This window comes from Spea bombifrons, chromosome 5 (genome assembly GCF_027358695.1).
Source record: "Spea bombifrons isolate aSpeBom1 chromosome 5, aSpeBom1.2.pri, whole genome shotgun sequence".
Taxonomy (NCBI): domain Eukaryota; kingdom Metazoa; phylum Chordata; class Amphibia; order Anura; family Pelobatidae; genus Spea; species Spea bombifrons.
The window spans coordinates 75,652,360-75,671,961 of record NC_071091.1 but is presented as its reverse complement, the minus strand read 5'-3'; the positions used below and the strand labels follow the sequence as shown (position 1 = coordinate 75,671,961).

Sequence of the window (19,602 nt, the reverse complement as noted above, 5' to 3'; positions counted from 1 at the left end):
TATATTTTTTTCTGTTTTTGTTTTTTCCCATTTATATCGAATGGAATACACGAGCGCCCCTTAGTGGACCTTGGCTTAGATACTTTGACACCCGGAGAGTGTTGTTTAAGGGTTGCAGCTGTGTTTCCAACACACGGAAAGAAAGGAAAGTTCCAACCTATTATTACTTTATCTTTGCTCCTTACACTGGTTTTCAACTCTTTTTCACCTTTAGATATCAACTAGGTATTATGCAGGACCATATCCGCCATTCTTGCAGGAGAAGCTTGATGGGATAAGAAAAAAATAATAATACGTGAAAATATCACAGAAAGTCACTGAGCTGTTTTTCTACGGAGGTGGCTGCCTATGAGCTTGATTTTATACAACTACTGGCAATGGGTGGGATGGCTGATTAGGAGGGTTGTCCACATACTTTTGGCCACATAGAGTATATATATATATATATATATATATATATATAGGCAGATGTGCATAAATAAGGCATACACAGTTTATATAGTACAGAAATAGCATGTTTATTAACTATTTTACATGATTTAGCTGGAAAGTGTTTCCAGAGAACATGTAACCAAATTCACCAAATCAACGACAACAAGAAAAAAATGAGTAGAACATGAAATAAATTATAAAGGATTAAAGCTTGTGCTTCGAGATATACATTCTTTCTTATCTATAGGAAGATATATATATATGTTTTCAAGTACATTGTGAGTATGAATGTTGTGTGGAATCCACTCAATTCTTAGTGGTCACCAAGTAAAATACACTAGGTTTTCTTTCAAGAATATGGATCCGTCAAGAGACCTATGAGACCCCCAGAGGCATATGTAACTTCACATCCTTTTCTATGTTGGCCAATAAAAGGTATGAAGAATATGGAGCATTTTACAAGCAACATATTTACGTAGAATGGGCCATGTAAGGGCCACTTCTGTATGTCTATAGGAGGAGAGACAGTTATGGCGGAAGAGTAAAAGAGCTGTACTAACAATTTTAGTAAAACGTGAATTTTTTTTTTAGCAGTCAGCATATCTGATCTATCTGCAGATGGATAAATGAACAATAACCTGGACGTAGTCTACTAGTAACATCATGTATAAAAACATATTATTTCTCAATGGCAGGAATCTGGATATTAAATCATGGTGAACAGTACTGGCCTCCAGCAGTATCTATCGCTGGGCTGTCTGGCATTTGTGAATATAAGGTGTGCGTTTTGCAGTTCAAGATAAAAATATATATTTGTATATGAAATGCCAGCATGTTCACAAACATTACCTTCTAGCATCTGTGATGCCAGGATACTTCACTCGCATGACCTTTCCTATAAACTACATGCAAGACTGGAGGGTTAATAAAATATAAACATGGCTAATAAAATAAACTCATAAAACAACTTTGGTATAAAGTGACACCTATTACATTTTATCCAGGTAGTCTTTCAACCATAGATTAGTAACAGTGTATATATATATATATATATATATATATATATATATATATATATATATATATCATAAAATAAAGGTGCATTCCGATACTACTGCCTGTGTTTCAGTAATATTTTTCTCTATTTTTTGCTTATGCTGCTTATAATAAATTTTGCCACCCTGTACGATTTGTTTTGGGAGAAGGAAGCAGTGGCAGTTGTCGATAAATGCGTTTTTCATATTAATTTGACCCTAATAATATAAATCACGCCACAGCTTGAATATGATGCCCTCAACATATAAAATCTGATACAAGCCAGCAAGAGTGTTTATCGTAAAATTATTACTTTTACAGTCACATTAATATAGTATACCATTCTCATATGAACCCTTGCACAATAGATAGGATGCTATGGCCATGATGCTATGCGACACACAGACTGTTTTAAAAAGTCCTATTGTTCATCCCGTTAACAACGTCGTCATTTGTGGTGATATAGTAACGGTGTAAAAATATGAACAATCAATGATAGGATACAATTGGTTTGAATGAAGAAGTATAAAAGTCAACCGTTGTGCTTTACAAAACACAGAATAGGAAAATTATAGGCAAATTAATTCCCTTGTATTCATATATTTGATACAACGAAGTCACGGATTTCCAGGAGATGGCAGATGCCTCCATGTGGACGGATTTCCAGAAATCTGTGGAATACCCACGAGTCTGTGAGCGAGTTAATGATTGTCTAAAGCAGTGACTGGAGAAAATCATTCACGCTGCTGCCTCACATCGTTGGTTGAACAGGACCTCAACAATCTGCGGGTCTGCAAGAGTCGATGTGTCTCCGAGATCCTTCTCGTTTCGTGCAATTTGCCTCAGCACGCGACGCATGATTTTACCTGGAAGGCAAACAAATGGCGAGATAATCCTCTGAGATAAACACCTTGCCATCTCGTACAGAAACACCAATGTTCTGAATAATCCCACAAAATAAACCTAGAAGGATTTTTTTACCTGATCGCGTTTTTGGTAATCCAGGAGCATTCTGGATAAAATCTGGGGTGGCAATTGGTCCAATTTTTTCACGAACTAGAAAGTTGATAGAAAAATATAAATCACTATCGAAAACCTAAAAATATTATATTTACAGTGATGTTTACATTATAAGCACTAGTCATTACAGCCCTCCGACCCCGTTACATTGGTTTTATCGTTTCAATATGTCCAAAATTTCACCGACTCCAAAAAAAGACGGACAATGGCACTTTCAGTCCTGGGAAAACGCCTTTGGCAAAAAATATAAGTTAAGTATGCCGTGTTATGTTAAGCATGGAGGAAAAAAGCAGGTTTTTTTGCCTAGCCCTACAGTATATAACACCACTTGTAAAAAACTACAGAACCTGATAGACAGCCGATATGGCGTTCAGTCATTTCTATGCTTATATTTTGGATCCAGATCATAAAGCGTTCTTAGGCATTTCGGGGACATGTACTGTACACACCACACTCAGCATTTAAACAAGACACATGATCATACATATACCAAACACTGTATTGAAATGTATTTATCAATGCGGCACTCAACACCGATATCTGGAATAGCTGTGCTGCTCGAACACGCAGAATACCTTGTTTCTTTAATTCTTCAGCGAGCAGCTCTGTGAATTTCTTGCCATCTTTTAGGATAACGAAGCAGTACAGACATTCTCCTTTGACCTGATGCGGCCGGCTCACTACTGCAGCCTCTGCTACCGCGGGATGCTCGGCAAGTGCGGACTCTACCTCCGCAGTACTCAGCAGGTGACCTGAACGAAACGCACATCTGCTTTAAAGGCAGGACACTTATCATTCCTTGTGCTAACGCTATTAGGTCTAAATCCTTCCAATGCACTTCACTGTTTTTTTTTTTTACGAAGATGACCAGAAACCGAAGCATCCTTTTAATCTTCAGATACAAATAACTGGAGTGGTATAGATACATTATACTTGGATCAAGAGGAAATAGTATACAACTTATGCTTCTTCATATAGCAATTCAACCAAAATTGTTATTATTTCTATATTTGCTATAGAGTGTTTGGTAAGGAGGCTAAAGACGTGAATATGTGATTTGATGCATCCAATATTAATACTGTACCGGAAACATTCAACATATCATCGATTCTTCCCGTAACCCAGATATAGCCATCTTTATCTCTCCTGCACCCTATGGGGAGAAAAACGCAGGGTTATTACACCCTCATCAACACATGGTAGGCTACGCAAACTTCCCAAAAGCAAAGGCCTGCTCATGCCCATTGTACAAACCCATTAAAAAACGTTGCAAAAATTCAGAAGTGTATCTACACAAACATCAAGTACAATGGCTGCAATCTCAAACGTGCATCTTCATTAAGGTTTCCACGTCTTTCAGAGAACTTACCATCACCCGCAACATAGTATCCAGGGAACTTTTTGAAATAAGTATTTTCATAGCGTTCGTGGTTGCCATACAAAGTTCTCATTATTGATGGCCACGGCTGCTTGAAGACCTGGAATACAAGTGGCAGGTAACAGATCAACCACAGCAGTCTTACAGCTATATGAAAAGGTTTGCTGGTAGCAGTGACCCATTATCCATTAGACACACTAGGCACGTGTCTAGGGGCTCCTGAGCCTTGGGGGCACATGAGCTAATGGACAATCTGCTGCTGTACCGCCACCGGCTTCATTGCAGTAGGTGCACTGCGCAAACTACTATAGCTGGCATGTGGACACTCAGTGGGAACCGTCGTTACAAGTGTGGAGAACCAGGACCTAAGCTCTTAATATAGGACCAACTGATGGAATAGGATAGCATTGGGCTACGCTGGTTTTACTAATATTTCTTTAGAGTGCCTTATTTATGTTTTATAATTCAATATAGAGTAGGGCCAGCAGGTTCTCCATTAGTTATTATTGTCTTAAGTCGTTGTGCGATATTGTACTTACAAATGAAATGATAGGCTACTATAGTATACTGACACATAACACTGACGAAAAGTGCGTCCTTAAAAGTATAATCACTTACCAAATAACCTTCGGCCTCTCCTTCCAGCTCCTCTCCGTGTTCATTCAGAACAGCTGGGACGACTCCAAAAAATGGAAATGTCTGTTAAAGGAACAAATGAAACCTCATATTTATGAAAACACTTGAGTTCAGAGAGGGGGCAAAAGAGGGGTTTTTTTGAATGACAACCCATGTACTTGTAAGAGGCAGCTATTTTTTTAATAATTTTATATTATTTCAGTGAGAAACACAATGGTGTTGATGCTGATTTAGCTGATCTCATTATAACAAATGGAATATACAGCATAGTTAGAATACGTATACGTATAATAGTATACGTATAATAGAGTTATATACGTATACTGGTACTTACAGCTGATCCTGGTTTCAAAGGAGTAGCGGCAGGAAGCGGCGTGATAACATGCCCTCCCTAAAGATAGAAGATACATGTTATACAGAGGCTTGATGACCTAATAACTGCTCCTCTTTGCTTTCAAATCCCTAAAAGTCTTCATTACATTTATTTAAACAGCATAAAATCTATACATATGGTATTGTATAAATAAAATTAAATTGCTTTTATTCTAAATGTCTGACTTTGCATGAATATGTATCAACAGCTCACAAAGTCACATAAAAACTCAGCTTATCGCACCCCCCAAAACCAAAGGTTCTCACTTCAAACCTTGAGCTTGGCTAATGGCTAATGTTTTTATACCCAGGAGAACTTTCTAAAACTTTCGTAAGCTAAAATGTAACATACTGAAATTTGGCCGGCTGGTTTTTGTTTCGGTAGAACTATCTCCTTGGCTGTTGCTCGCAGAAATAAGTACCATTTACGTACTTGTGTCTAATATACAAGACGGCGAGCCAGCCGTAAGAGTCTCGTTGGCAGATAACCAAGATTTCATGAATGTCTAATGTAAACGCAGAAAACTGAACAAGAGAAACTTGTTACTCCAACAGAACCCCTTTATTCACTGTCAGCCATGTGAATTGACCTGGAATATTTGCTTCATCTTTTGTTCCTTCTATGTGAACATCAAGAAACCATTCCCACGAAGCTGTATAATGTGATATTATATGCCTCCCGATGTCATGTTCTTATTAGATTAGTGACATTTGTGAATAAAACAGAAAGAGGCAATGAATTTGTTGAGTCTCTACTGTATTAAGAAATACATTGTCTCATGTTGGTGTTTTTGGAACACCCTTTATGGGGCATCTGGAAGACCTCCATCACACCAATTTGCTGCTAAACATGTCCTCTTCCTAAACATTTGCTTTTCTTAACCTCCCTACAAGGTAGTGTAATATATGAGTTGTGTATAGTAAATAAAACTGTGTCCTCTTCTCACCTACAGTACTTCTATCTCACTCCTGTACCTATGCATGACTACCCCGCTCCTTCATGAAGCCGTCACCAGGGAAGGGAGAGCTCCAGGAAGCCGACCCTAGAATAGGAGTCTGAGCCATTAGAGGCCAGACAACTTCAGACAAGCTTGCCACGTGAGTAGCTGGCAACCATCAGTGAGTCTGGCTTTACTAGCTAGCAATACAAGTAATTGAACAAATGTGTCTTTTTTAATTAATCAGCCAGTTCACTATTTAGTTAGTTATTAACAATCTTCTGGCCTCATAATTCAAGAATTACACTAAAAAAATAAATCATCATCATCTGTTTTCACAACTATGATTTTGTTACTTACGGTCTCTGTCTGCCAAAAGGTGTCAACAATGGGGCATCTCTGATTTCCGACTACATTGTAATACCACAGCCAGGCTTCAGAGTTTATCGGTTCTCCGACAGTGCCCAGAATCTTCAGAGAGTTTAAATCAAACCTGCGCGGAAACCATACGGTATTTCATGCAATGCAACATGTACGTTCTTTCACTTTACTATGCAGTGATTATATTTTGTTTTTACCATAATGGAGATACAATTATTATTATTATCATTTATTGATTTATATATTCTGCATATATGTACAATAGTTAAACAGTAACATGTAGTGCAATTTGACTTACAGAAACCAAAGGTTTCGCACTGACAAGCTTACAATCTACAATGTGGTTGAGTCCCTGAAATTTGTAACCTTGATCCAACTCCCCCAGAATTAAAGCCTCACCCTGGCTACTTACTAAGTGCTGAGGTGAGTCTGAATTGACAAAGGTTATGGTAAGTGAAAAATATGTGAGCTTACTCTTTTTCATATAATTCAGACACAGAAGTTTGCACATAAAAGGTTACATTCTGTTGACAGATGCACTACCTTTCCTATGGAAACTTCCCAGGGTAGGCTATCCGTTCTGGGGAATAGCTTTGTGTAGAGACAGAGCTGGCCAAGCACAGGGGTGAGGAGGCTAGTAGTCACGGCCAAATACTGCTCCCCTGCCCAGCGAAAGAAGAAACTGATCCAGGGACACAAGGATGCAGGGCTTCACCCAGAGACTTTCGGTGAAACCAGCAGAGCTCCCAGGTATGGGATTTCATATTCTTTGAGTATATGTGATAACATAACAGCAAGCAGACCTTAGCACTCACTTTTCAATGTTTTCATTCCCATATTTCATCAGCAAACGAATGGCAGTGGGTGCAGTGTAAAACTGGGTCACCTTATACTTCTGGATGATCTCCCAAAATCTTCCTACGTGTGGGTATGTAGGAATTCCTTCAAACTGAAAAACACAGGCAAAGTTGCAAATCATTAAATATTGCTTTTTTGCTTTAAACCAACTCCCTAACTTTCTGACAATAAGAACACAACTTGTGTTTGTGCTTTCAGTAGTGTATCATATTACATATTCTTGGTGTAGTACCGGTTTTTCCCACTGGGAGCACCCTAGTGCAGTGTAGCACAGTAACATGTTTTCATGGTACTGAACTTTTACTTATTGCTGGTGATCTATAACTCACTATTCTAACGAAAAGCTCTACTGCAAAAAAGGGATACAATATAAAATAGATTATTTGTTCTACCATGACATCAGCTTGCTTGTAAAAAGAGAAAGAAGAGAATTCTCAGGTCCAAAAAGTTGATGTAACTTTACATCTTTTTTATATTGGACCAACAGGTGGGATCATCTTTCACTAAAGACGCCATTTTTTCTTGGGCTTATATGGCTATAGTGTTTTTTTCTTTTCAAAGAGGAAACTTTTTATCTGGAATTTTTAAGTTTATCTTAATTCTATCACACGTTGTACTTATGACTTATCTAAAATGTATTTTAGAATGAATGATGTATGACTTTTTATATCCCACTGACATAAGAAGTCATAAATCATTCATTGTAAAACAAAGAAATTAAATGTACAGGCAATATTTGTTCTTCAGATGCTAAAGTGAGAAGAGATGATTATTTTGCACTTAAAATAAATCTGTACTCACTGTAATTATGATAGAAATTGTACACTGATATAGATATATATAAATATATATAAAGTCTTTTATAAGAAACCCACTTCTGACTATAAAATGCGAGAAATAAACAGAACCACTATGATTAAAAGCTGAAAGGAAGAAAGCATTTCTTGAAGGCGGTGGTACAACATACGTGATTAGATGAGGGCAGCTTACCATCACGCTGGTGGCACCATTGGCCAGAGGCCCATACGTTATATAGGAGTGGCCAGTTATCCAGCCGATGTCTGCGGTGCTCCAGTAGACATCATCCTCATGGTAGTCAAACACGTACTTGAATGTCAGAGCCGTGTAGAGGAGATAGCCAGCAACAGTGTGCAACACGCCCTGGGTGAAAGAGAACACATACAATAATGAAGACAAAACTGGCATGCCGCTATGCTAAACCCTGCTCCCTAAAATAAGCATACTGGTAAAAGCAATAGATCGCCTTAAAGAGTGGAACAAATAATAAATAGCCTCTAACAGTAGTGAAAATAATACAATAGCCTCTAACAATGATAAACACATTTAAATCGAGGTATGGTTTTATGAGTCAAGAAGAAAAATCTATTTTTATACAAATGCACAGCAATAAAAATGCTGTCATTTACTGATCCAACCTCTGTTTACTTTATGCAGGGAGAGGCACTGGTTTCACACAGAACAAAACACGGTAAAGGATGTGTTTATCGAAGTTCCTTCTTGCTACGTGGAGAGAACCGACATGGCATTTTTGCATATTATATTAGTTTTGCAAACATTTGGATCCAAGCCAGTTTCTAGGTAAAAGAGACGTGACACGTAGCCAAATCCATTGCATACACTATATATGTTTCATGAGTTCAAATCTAGTTATGCTATAAGATAATGTTTTTTCTACATTTTCTCAACCTTTTCAAAAAAAAAAAAAAAACCCTTTGTACTGGATTTTTGCAAGCAAAATACCCTTGGTAAATACCCTCTTACAAATATTTCCTATCTGATAAAAGATGAATAAGGTTTATGAAATACTCCTTGCACTTCCCGAAAGGAATACATGTATATGATATAGTGGCACACAAAGTCTGAAACTTTGTATAATCAAAGCGATGTACTGATATTACGAAAGGGAAATGTGGAGATGTCAGAGTTTCACCTGACTGTAGATAATCAACAGTTGGTAAAACTCAGTGCTGACCGTCTGGTTATTCTCCTGCAGCGAGATTACTGATTTCGCCACCATTGCTGATAATTCCACAATCTACCCAAAGCCAACTGCCTTGGCGTTACACTTTCACTCACTTTTTCACCCTTCACATAAAACTACTCACCAAATCCTGCCACCTTCACCTGCAAATTATCTCTTTAATCTGTCTTTTCCTCACCCAAGACACAGCTACTAGTCCATTCCCATGTGATATCACATTTAGTTTACTGCAGCTTCCTACTAACAATTCATCTATTCCCATTGCTGGTAGTGTATTCTGGTCTAGACTTCTCGTTGCGCCATTGGTCCATGGGCATGATGGGGAGATCAGATATATGCCTTTTAACTGTCTTATATACAGTATGTCCACAGGGGTAAGTGGTGAGGGGCCACTTGGGTACTGTGATAGATCATTGCCCAGGCAAAATATGCCACTGCCCATAGCTCTTCATCCGTTGTCTCACTGTGCCAGTGTAAACTCCTGACATTACATGCAGCGCGCCTAACAACTCCGTGTCCTCTGTATCTGTGCTCTTATCTAGAAATACACTAACAGCCCACCTCTCTCCTTAACCGTTATCACTTCTTTCCACTTGCTGGTGGGAAGGATTTTACCAGTGTATTTCTTCTTCTCTGGAACTGACTACCTCGTTTTGTCAGGCTCGCCACTACTTATTTTAACTTTAGATGTTCCCCAAAAACCCACCTGTTCTGAGAAGCGTGCAATCATCGCCATCATCACCACAATCATGCACTCCCTCACCATCCGTTTAAATTCCCCTTCAAATTCCTAATCAGTGCTGCAGAATATGACAGCACTATATAAATCAATACAAAAATAGTAGATTGTAAGATCACCGGCAACTCTAAAAAAATAATTTTCAGAAATTGACAGTCTTAATGTGTATTGTTAAGTTTGACTTTCCTTGATTATAATAGCCCTGTAAATAAAATGTAATGGATTTTGAGCGCAGAAACTGACAGAAGCTACATTAAGTAAACGATTAAGTAAGTATTCGCCCATCAACCGCAAAAGAAATGGTCCTTTTACCTTTGGCTTTCCGGTGGAGCCGCTAGTGTAAAGGATGAAAAGAGGATCTTCGGCATCCAACCATTCAGGTTCACACTCATCACCGGCGTCCTTCATCAGCTCATCCAACCACACGTCAACATCGGAGTTCCACGCGGTCTGCCAAAAAAACGAAAAACACCCGTCATTTTCTACTAATGATCTCCTACAGTTTAAAAAGACAGACACACCTCTCTGGCCCTCGTCGGAAGCTGCTGGCCATGTGCTTATTGCTGCGAAAATTAGTATCGCCAAGAAATGGAAGTCTGTATCTCCCCCCTCTATACATGATGTCCTTTATTCTCTTACTACGACTTGCCAATATGAGAGGGCGGCTCATTTTGCCGGTAACACACCGCATATTTTTGAGGAGACTTGGGAAGGCTGGCTTACGTTCTATCAAAATCAATTTGGTCATACCCCTTCGGGCTTCATATTGGGGTCACTCCGTACGCCTTGGTTTCTCAAGGCTACTGCGGCTTCATAGTTCAGGCGTATCAACGATTGGTTGCGGCCTAGTTCTTGGTATCCTATCCTTGCCCCCCCCTCCTTGTCTCTCCCTTGGTGTGCTTTTCCCTTTTGTGTGTTCCTTGTCTCTGTTTTATGTGGTGTTTTTTGTCTCTCTGTGCCTTCCATTATATGTTGTTTATTCTTTTTCTTTTCACATGTCATATGTCATTTTACGAGGATGTATTGAGAGTGTTTGGGAACCTCGGTTCCGTGTATTTTGGTTCTCATTGCCATTGTTATATTTCCGATCTATGTACCTTTGCTGATTTTGTCTTGGCATGGTCTATTGTAAAACCAATAAACTTTAAGTGTTAAAAAAAAAAAAAAAGACAGATACTAAATGAAAGGCACTTGCTGTGCAACTGTTATATCATCCCTCTCTATATAATATATATTATATATATAAATATTATATATATGTATAAATCAATATAATATATATTATATATATGTAAATATATATATATATGTATATATATATAGAGAGAGAGAGAGAGAGAGAGAGAGATTACAACAAGCAAAGGAGGGGATGTAGCTCCTGTGTGATTTTTTTGTCTTGAGAACAGGCACATGACTAATTAACTAATGTAGATTAACAGGTTTTAACAGCTGATATATACTGTATTTTGCTACTTGTATAGAGTCCATTATGTAGTCTTCTGCATTGTCCTGTAGATGCAAGTGATAAAATGCATACATTCTAACAGTCAGAAGTTGCAGTAGTAGGGAGTAGTAGTAGTAGTATTTAAAGTTAAAATGTATGAAAGTTACTTTATTGTATTAAACATGTATGTCCAGCCAAGTTGAAGACTATCTATCTTTCAAAGATAACAACTAATGGCCTGCTGATGGCAGAACAGCTGGTGATATTAATGAGCAATATGAATGTACACAATCTGTCACTCATCATCTGCTAATGACAAGCGGGACACTGATAACAGCACATTTAATGCTGACAAAGCAGATTCTCAGCCACTTTCAACAAACCATATACATCTGCCGGCTTATACCCTGTATACAATACAATATACTCTCTCTACTCTTTATCACCAGCCTGTGAGTAGTCATAAAGTCATAAAGATCCACAGGCTATGGGCATATAAGCCTTGAAAACATTTGGCCTGCGTAAATTTAACAAAGTAATACGGTGATGATATATAGGTTGTCTTAACCTTTTTTCATGTACAATTAGCTAGCACGTTTTGCTTACGTGTTATTTAACCAATGAGATAATTAATGGGCATGTTTTGGCAAGACACTAAACGTCAAATAGCCATGAAAGTATTGTCATTATATTGGCAGCAGTTAGTACTAAAAAACAGACATCGAATATACTGGATATATTGAAAAAAACATGTAAAGGTTGCATGTAGTTGCCCCAAATCATCAAATGTGAGCAGCCCAGGAGGGGATTGCACTTTTGCCCACCTTGGCAGCCCTCCTCTTCTGTGTATCAAGAGAAATTCTACAGCGTGCTTTTACCTAAATACCTAAACACATATAATTGTTTTCCAAATATTATTACATCACACAACCAATACTTTATTTTTGTAAGTAGTGCAAAAACATGTATGTAACATACTAAATCTTATAATTACCTGCAGCTTCGCTTGATTTTGGTTGTTCAGACGCCCGCTCAGGTGCTTCACCACAATACAGTTCTTCACAAGCTGATCCCTTTAATGTCACAGTAACAAAAACCACTCATTACATACAAAAGAATAGACTCCTTATATAAACCTAAACTGTTCATTAAACCATTTTCACGCTTCAGTTTAAGGCATGCCAGCCAAAGCATGGCCAACAGCAAGGAAAATCCCTGTCTATCTAGTGAGAGGCCTTCCTCTCGTATGGGTGGACACACCGAGGGCTTACTGGATGTGGAAGAAAGCACTTGTGGAATGTGGATTCAGTTTAATTAAGCATTTATATTTTCTTTATACCTGAACTAAATCTACAAATGGGTAAGACGGTAAGAAAAATGAAAACGTACTTTTCTTTGCACTTTCCTATAGCTTCATCTGCAATATGTTTCAAGTTGATCAGTTTTTCTCCTCGAAAGACACCGTCTGAAATAAATCAAGCGGATCGATGATTGGAGCAGCATGAGATGGAATGCAAATCCTGCGTATAATGATAAGTGACGGCTGTGGTGGGCATATGAAGGGTCCGGGCATTATAGTCACCTGCAGTGATGAGGACCGCACACTGAGAGTCCATGATCCTTTCACACAAAGAATCCGAAGAAAACCCTGCAAACTTAAAAGGCACAGTGTCATTAAAAATACTATTCAAGCACAGTCTAGACACGCCTGTTCTAGATCGATATTTAGAAGAGCATACACCAAAACTGGCCTTCTACTTTAACACCGTGAGGCTATAGGTTATACTTACTACTATAGAATGGACGGCACCTATTCGAGCACAAGCCAGCATGGAGTACACCAGCTCTGGGATCATTGGTAAATAAATGGCCACTCTGTCCCCTTTCTTCACTCCTATGCACACACAAAAAAAGAAAATTAGGATTAAATGGAGAAAAAAAGCCTTGGGTATTTTTATTAACAAATAGCTGTTGAGTAATTCAAGAAAGATTTTGCCCACAGGCAGTATTTACAAGCAGTGCCAGCTATATAAATAAAAGGCTCTGAGAACGATGCCCATAGATACTGCCGGCAGTATTTTTGGGGCCACAAAGGAACATCGTTTGTGTATTAAACGTCTCATATTTGTCTGTAATGAATTTTGTTATATTTACACTCATCTAAAATAAAAATGTATATATTTTTTTTCACTCCTGTTGTTTTTCAGATTGTTCTTACAGATAGCTATGGGGATTGCCTTACACGGGAAATGCATGGTTATAAACAATCCCTAGTGCTATTGAGAGGGGGCACCACGCGAAACTCATTATTATTTGCATGAAATGGATTGACTGCATTTAGTGGTGTCAGAGCCGAAAATATTGGCATGCATAATTTAAAACGTTATTAAAAATGGTTTTGAATGCTAGCTATAGAGTCTTCCAGAAAGGCGTTGGCCAGAACCAAAGCTGTCTAATTCTAGGCCCACGGATGGCATGTGACCCACGTGAGCTTCTGTAGTTTCCCAGAATGCATCCAAAAGGGCATATATTCTGCTAATTATGTGGTTATAAGCCCTATAACATACCATGCATCATCTCTGGGGAGTCCCCATGAAATGTCTGATTGACAAAAAGCTGACAGGCGTATCAGCATCTTAGCTTAAACTGTTAATAAAGGACCTTTTTTATTGTTACTTGTTGTTCATTATTAACTGTTGCAGTTGCCTTATTCGCTGTTATATTGAGCCTATCAACAAAGATATTGAACCTCGGGAAGAATTAAGTAGTGAATGAGTGACTAAAAGGTCCTTCAAAGCTATAACATAAGTTTATATTTGCAATGTCATCAAGGTCTATTGACATTCATCAGAAAAGACAAAAAAGCAAATATGTAACTACACTGTATGATATATAAGTGCATAACATGAGCAGTTGAGCATACCTAATTTTCGTAAGGCATTGGCAAACTTGCAGACCTGTTTAAGGAGATAACCATATGAGATGACGCACGAATCTGAGGGTGCATTGCCTTCCCTGAAACATAAGCAGAAACCAAATCAAAAAAATTAAGTTAAAACAAAATCATTCAAACATATATATTGTCACGAGCTTGTCAGAGACCGATTTCATGAAATACTATGTTCTGGGTAACAGGGACTTGACATTTTCATCCAATTGAACACAATGCTGTTTGGAGGAGAGGAGCTGACTTTGTATGGTGGTGCTGGGAAGTTCCTTACGGTGTGCTTGTCAAGAAGCTACACCCGCCCAAGCCCCCAACGCATTCTGCGACGCTCAATGTCCCTGCATAGCACTTTGGCATAAAGTTAACACGGAGAGAGAGCGACACAGAAAACTAAGAAAGATTGAACTTTGTGTTAAACTGAAATATTAGCTTCTATGCTAAGCTTCACTCCCTTTAAAAGCATGCACAGTAAATGTCTGTTTACATAACACGTGTGACATCATAAATTTTTCCCGAGATCACGTTGGGGTGTAAAGTCACCACTATATCTGTACATTATATAATTAATTATACCTGAAAGGTATAATATATAATAGTGTTTAGTTTGCACTTTATAGGTAATTAATTCAATGAGGTATATTGCACATCAGGAATAAATTGTTAGCCTCCTAATCTTATATAAATTGGAAAAAAAGTTGTATAGGTCAGTGCTAAAGAAAATACATTTCATTTGTAAATGTAACATGTATGATAACAGTACCACTAGCTTCCCCGGAATATCTGGGACCCTGCCATTAAATAGGATTGATGCTTTCTATTTTCTTAATTACTTTTTAATGATTTTTTCAGGAAAATCTCTATGGCTTTACTTAGAATATATATTAATTGTAACCCAACTGTATAAAATGCAACTGTATAAAATGCTTATATGATATGATATGAATATGTATGATGCTAGGTCACCTCCATCACTTTGCATTGTGAGAGTAAAATGTCAGGTTTTGAGGATAAAAAGTCTTTAAAGGAAAATCACTGTATATATTTATGCATATATATATATATATATATATATATATATATATCCCATGGCTTAAGAGAATTTAGCTTGGATCGTAAACACACAAATAGGTTAAACACATCAAGTGAAAATATGATTTGGAAAAATATTCTGTATACCAGCTCCTGTTAGATCAGACATTTTAAAAGGCCTCTTAGCAAATATCCCAGTGATAAGAAGCCCATTATATATCACTCTTGTGCTACTCCCTATACATACTACCTCCTATTTATATAACTTATGTACTGTATGGGGTTCCAAAAACACGCAAGATAGATATCGCATGCATGTTATATAAACTCAACATGTTACTATGCACAAAACTACTTGCTTGTTTACGTCTGTAAAACCTATGGTGGAATAGCTCTACAAATTAGGCTGGATGACTTTCTGGATACAGGGAGTATCCTCCTTCAGCCTTTGATGAGTTAAAGGGACCCGTATCATTGAGTACACATAGCATGTCCTGCTTCGATGACGTGAGCAGGATGCAGTTGCTGGTATAGGCAAGAACGGGGATGTATTGTATGATCATGTTATTGCTACTGTATATTTAATTCACCACAAAGCTGGTCGAGCTCAAGTGGGAGAAAGGAAAGTCTCGTTCATAGAATTTCAAGGTGCCCTTGAGAATCGGACCCGCTTGGGATCCTTTTCTTGCTCCTTTTACTGCTTTCAACCTGTCTTTACTGTGAAGGTGCGACTCGCACCTGCAACAAGGAAGCCCTTAAGCTATAAATACAGTAACATAAATACCTGAGAAGTAAAAACACAGAGAGCTGGGGTCAACATAGCTACAATGAACTCTACAATAATAACAGCGACGTAAACAAATGGAAAACAAGAAATGGAGAATAATATATATATATAAGTTAACGTGAAAATGCTGTGCTGGATGTAGAAAGAAAGAGAAAATCTGATACAACTAAAAGGATTTACTTTAAAAGTGATACCCTTATTGACGTATAATAGAGTTCGATACTATCTAGGTCTCTTCTTCTGGCACATACTAATACGCCTGACACAGATAGTCTCGAAAGCTTGCAATCTATTATACGTCAGTAATAAAGGTATCATGTTTAAAGAAGACATCATTAAGTTATCTGTGTTTATACTCAGAATGCACAGAAAGAGGAAGATGTAAGCCATGTAAGCATTGAGTCCACGGTGGGGATCACTCCGGTACCAAGGAAGAGAATCAGATGAGAGGGAAGTATAATTTGTGCAGTGTTTATCATCGCTCGCCAGTCCTAAGGTAATAAAGTTTGCAGTCTGTAATTAAAAGCCTCTCCCTCTGTATTGTTACTGCTGATTGTAGAATAGATTTATGTATCCGAGACAGAATGATGTAATAAGTAATCTAAAACAAGCAATGCCTTTCGGGGTCAAGTACAGCAGTCAAAAAGCCCGTAACATTTACTGACGTCTTTAAGATCATGGAAACAGAACCCTGCCAAGTGTTGTTTTAACCCAAACTAACACTGATCAAACTGACAAGCGTGTGTAAGATGGGATCTGATGAGAGTAGTCCTTGAGCTTTAGTGTTTTTGTGGAAAGCTAACACTGACATAATAATGATGATTACAATTGGATTTAACTTTAGCCTGAACAGAAGCAGCGTTATGTGAAATGGATGGAGTTAATCCCTTTGCAGGTCAGGTGGAACTAACTTAATGAACCTGAAGGGTTCTGATGGGAAAGAAAACAAGAAAGGGAGGCATCATACCATCAGCTGAACAATATAATGTATCTCATAAACGCAAGTAAAAATGCACATATTAAGCATTAAAGGGTTAAAACGAAATACCAGAAACAGCAATGGCTCTTGATAAGTGTATTTCTTTATTTAAACCCTCCTTTTTGGGTTTGTTGTTTGTGCTGAGTCTTGGAATCCATGCAGTAAGAGTAGTTTGGTACAGAGGATCAGAGGTATAATACATGGACATTATCACGCGCCAAACACTAATATTTAATACCATGCTTTACTCAGACCTCTTTACTAAGGAATCTTATATTATTCCACTTTTCCTTCTTATTCCACCCTTATAAACACTACCTGTGCCAATCAACAGCCATAAACAACTCAAGAACCGAGCAATTTTAGTGTCCCAAACAGCTCCACAAGCGAAGAATGCATATGAAATGGATGTGTTCAAACAATGAACATACTTGCATTTAGGGGAAGTTGCAGCACCAGAGCTAAAGCGCCACCACCGTGAAGCAGTCAATCTATGGCAGGAAAGCACTGCCTATATATATATATATATATACCGGTATATATATATATATATATTTTTTTTTTTTTATCGAGAAATATTCCAGTTATAATAAAAGCAAACAGAAAAGGCTTCTTCATGGTGTGGAGGAAGAATGCTCTGCTATTTTGGGTCATGGTAGGGTTTGTCTACTTGCTAGGGAGTATATTACCAGAAAAATGCTGTCTTGTCACCCAGGTTTTTCTCCATGACATTCCTGTCCAGGACGTTGTAACAAACGTTGGTTTTTGCCCCTTTCATGAACTCCACATAAATCTTTCCTTTGGTGAGATCGAAATTATAATCCAGCACCTTCCCTGACGGCGGGCTTTTCCAGTAAAACTCTGAAGCAACATCTGTCCAGAACTCTGCGTGGGACAAGAATACAGGGGGGGCAAACGCGAGATCAGCGCTCGGAACAACGTATATCACATACATTCAAGTGGCATTTAATACATCAGAAGCTATAGATAGAGAGAGAGAGAGAGAAATATATATATATAGTTAGGTATTAGATTATATATGTACAGAGAGAGAGAGAGCGAGAGAGCGATAATATATATATATATATATAGTTAGATATTAGATATATATATAGAGAGAGATAATAGATAACAGATAATAGATATAGAGAGAGACCAATAGATAGATAATGGACATATATATAGATAATAGATAGATAATAATAGATTATAGAGAGAGAGAGATAATAGATAATATATATAGATAGATGATAGATAATAGATATATATAGAGATACATATATAATAGATATAGAGACAGACAGACACGTATATTAACTGTTGTCATTTTAATACATTTATAAAGTTGATTTATTCGGAGATTTAGTGAATATCACATTTTATAAATTTCTTTCCCATTTCTATCCACTCCCTGAGCTATTCTGTGAGGGGTGATGAAAGGCGGAGAAATACCTTGCGGGCGGTGGATGGATTTGTTGTACAGCTCTCTGTATGTACTGAGGTCTGGAACGTATGCATTTTCCTGCAGTGGCGGAGGGGGTGGATAGATTGTCAGCTCTTCTGCATCGACCACATCTGCCGCGGCTTTTACCTGGCTTGGCATGTTTGCTGCAGGCTGGTAATTTGAATTGAGTTGTTGTGAAGGAGGGAGGGGTGAGCCGGGCCCGGTCCCGTGTGAGTGTGAGCGGGTGAGGAAGTGTCAGGGGAATGAATAACGCTGAGGATTTACAGGCTGCTAATCCCCTCCTCGCGAGCGGCTCGCTCCGACTCCCAGGCTGGGGGACCGAACTTGTGCAGCTCTCCTGGCTTGGTATTGCCATGGGCCGACAGCCAATGCAAGGGAGGCTTGCGCTCACTCCTTCTTTTTGATTGGCTGGCGGGGCTCGGCTCATCTCTTTCCATTGGTGGCGGGGGTGATGGCGAGCGCGGCGCGCGGTGGAGTCACCAGGCGGGTGATGCAGTGAGGGAGAGGGAGGGGTGCGAGCATGGCTTTGCGGTGACAGCTACGGGTCAATGGCCCTGACCCGGCCAATAAAGAGCTGCGGGCTCCGTCAGACCCTCGTTTTTGTGGCCGTGAATAAGCAGTTATTTTGTCTCTAGTAAACACAAGCAGTGCGCCTCGAGTCTGGCCTGTAGCGAACGACAGTGTCCTGTAACTGCATGCACCTGGCGACTTCGCCTAAATACTGATAAATAGTTACTTGAAAGGCTTGGGGTGATAGGACGGCCCTGAGTGGGGTACTGGGCCCTGGCGACCTGACTTTTGACATCGGCGACAAAACCAGGTAACTGTCGCTATAGGGAGCACTTGGTGTTTTCCCACAGTGACTTCGCACCGGCCAGGGGCTCGCTCCTTCTCACAGGATGCGCGGTAATAATAGAAGTGGTCGGCAGCACCAAAAATCAACAGGTGCGCTAGCCAGTTCCCACGAGGGCCCTTATTAACAAATAAACAGAAGACGGTTCAGCACTTGTTGTGAGGTGTTTTGTTTGTCATTAAAGGACCTGAGGTAAAGCACAGGAGTAATTGTGAAATGTGGCGCCCTTTACATTTCTTGCACAAATTTGTACCTACCTGTTCTGCGACTCCTTTTTTTTAGTGCCTGTAATTTGCATTTTCTCCTG

General features: G+C 38.7%; 1 protein-coding gene across 1 annotated transcript; it reads right to left on the bottom strand.

The window, feature by feature from the left end:
- Nucleotides 1–1,743: 1,743 nt before the first annotated feature.
- On the bottom strand, nucleotides 1,744–18,780 carry LOC128496711 (acetyl-coenzyme A synthetase, cytoplasmic-like). Its single transcript, XM_053466472.1, has 18 exons — nucleotides 18,430–18,780; nucleotides 17,667–17,862; nucleotides 14,159–14,250; nucleotides 13,026–13,129; nucleotides 12,818–12,890; nucleotides 12,625–12,700; nucleotides 12,230–12,308; nucleotides 10,104–10,241; nucleotides 8,041–8,211; nucleotides 7,008–7,141; nucleotides 6,172–6,304; nucleotides 4,836–4,892; nucleotides 4,484–4,564; nucleotides 3,857–3,965; nucleotides 3,572–3,640; nucleotides 3,063–3,239; nucleotides 2,449–2,523; nucleotides 1,744–2,333 (listed from the first exon to the last, which is right to left on the bottom strand). The coding sequence occupies exons 1-18, from the start codon at nucleotides 18,578–18,580 to the stop codon at nucleotides 2,206–2,208; spliced, it is 2,043 nt and encodes a 680-aa protein (XP_053322447.1). The 5' UTR covers nucleotides 18,581–18,780; the 3' UTR covers nucleotides 1,744–2,205.
- Nucleotides 18,781–19,602: the final 822 nt, after the last annotated feature.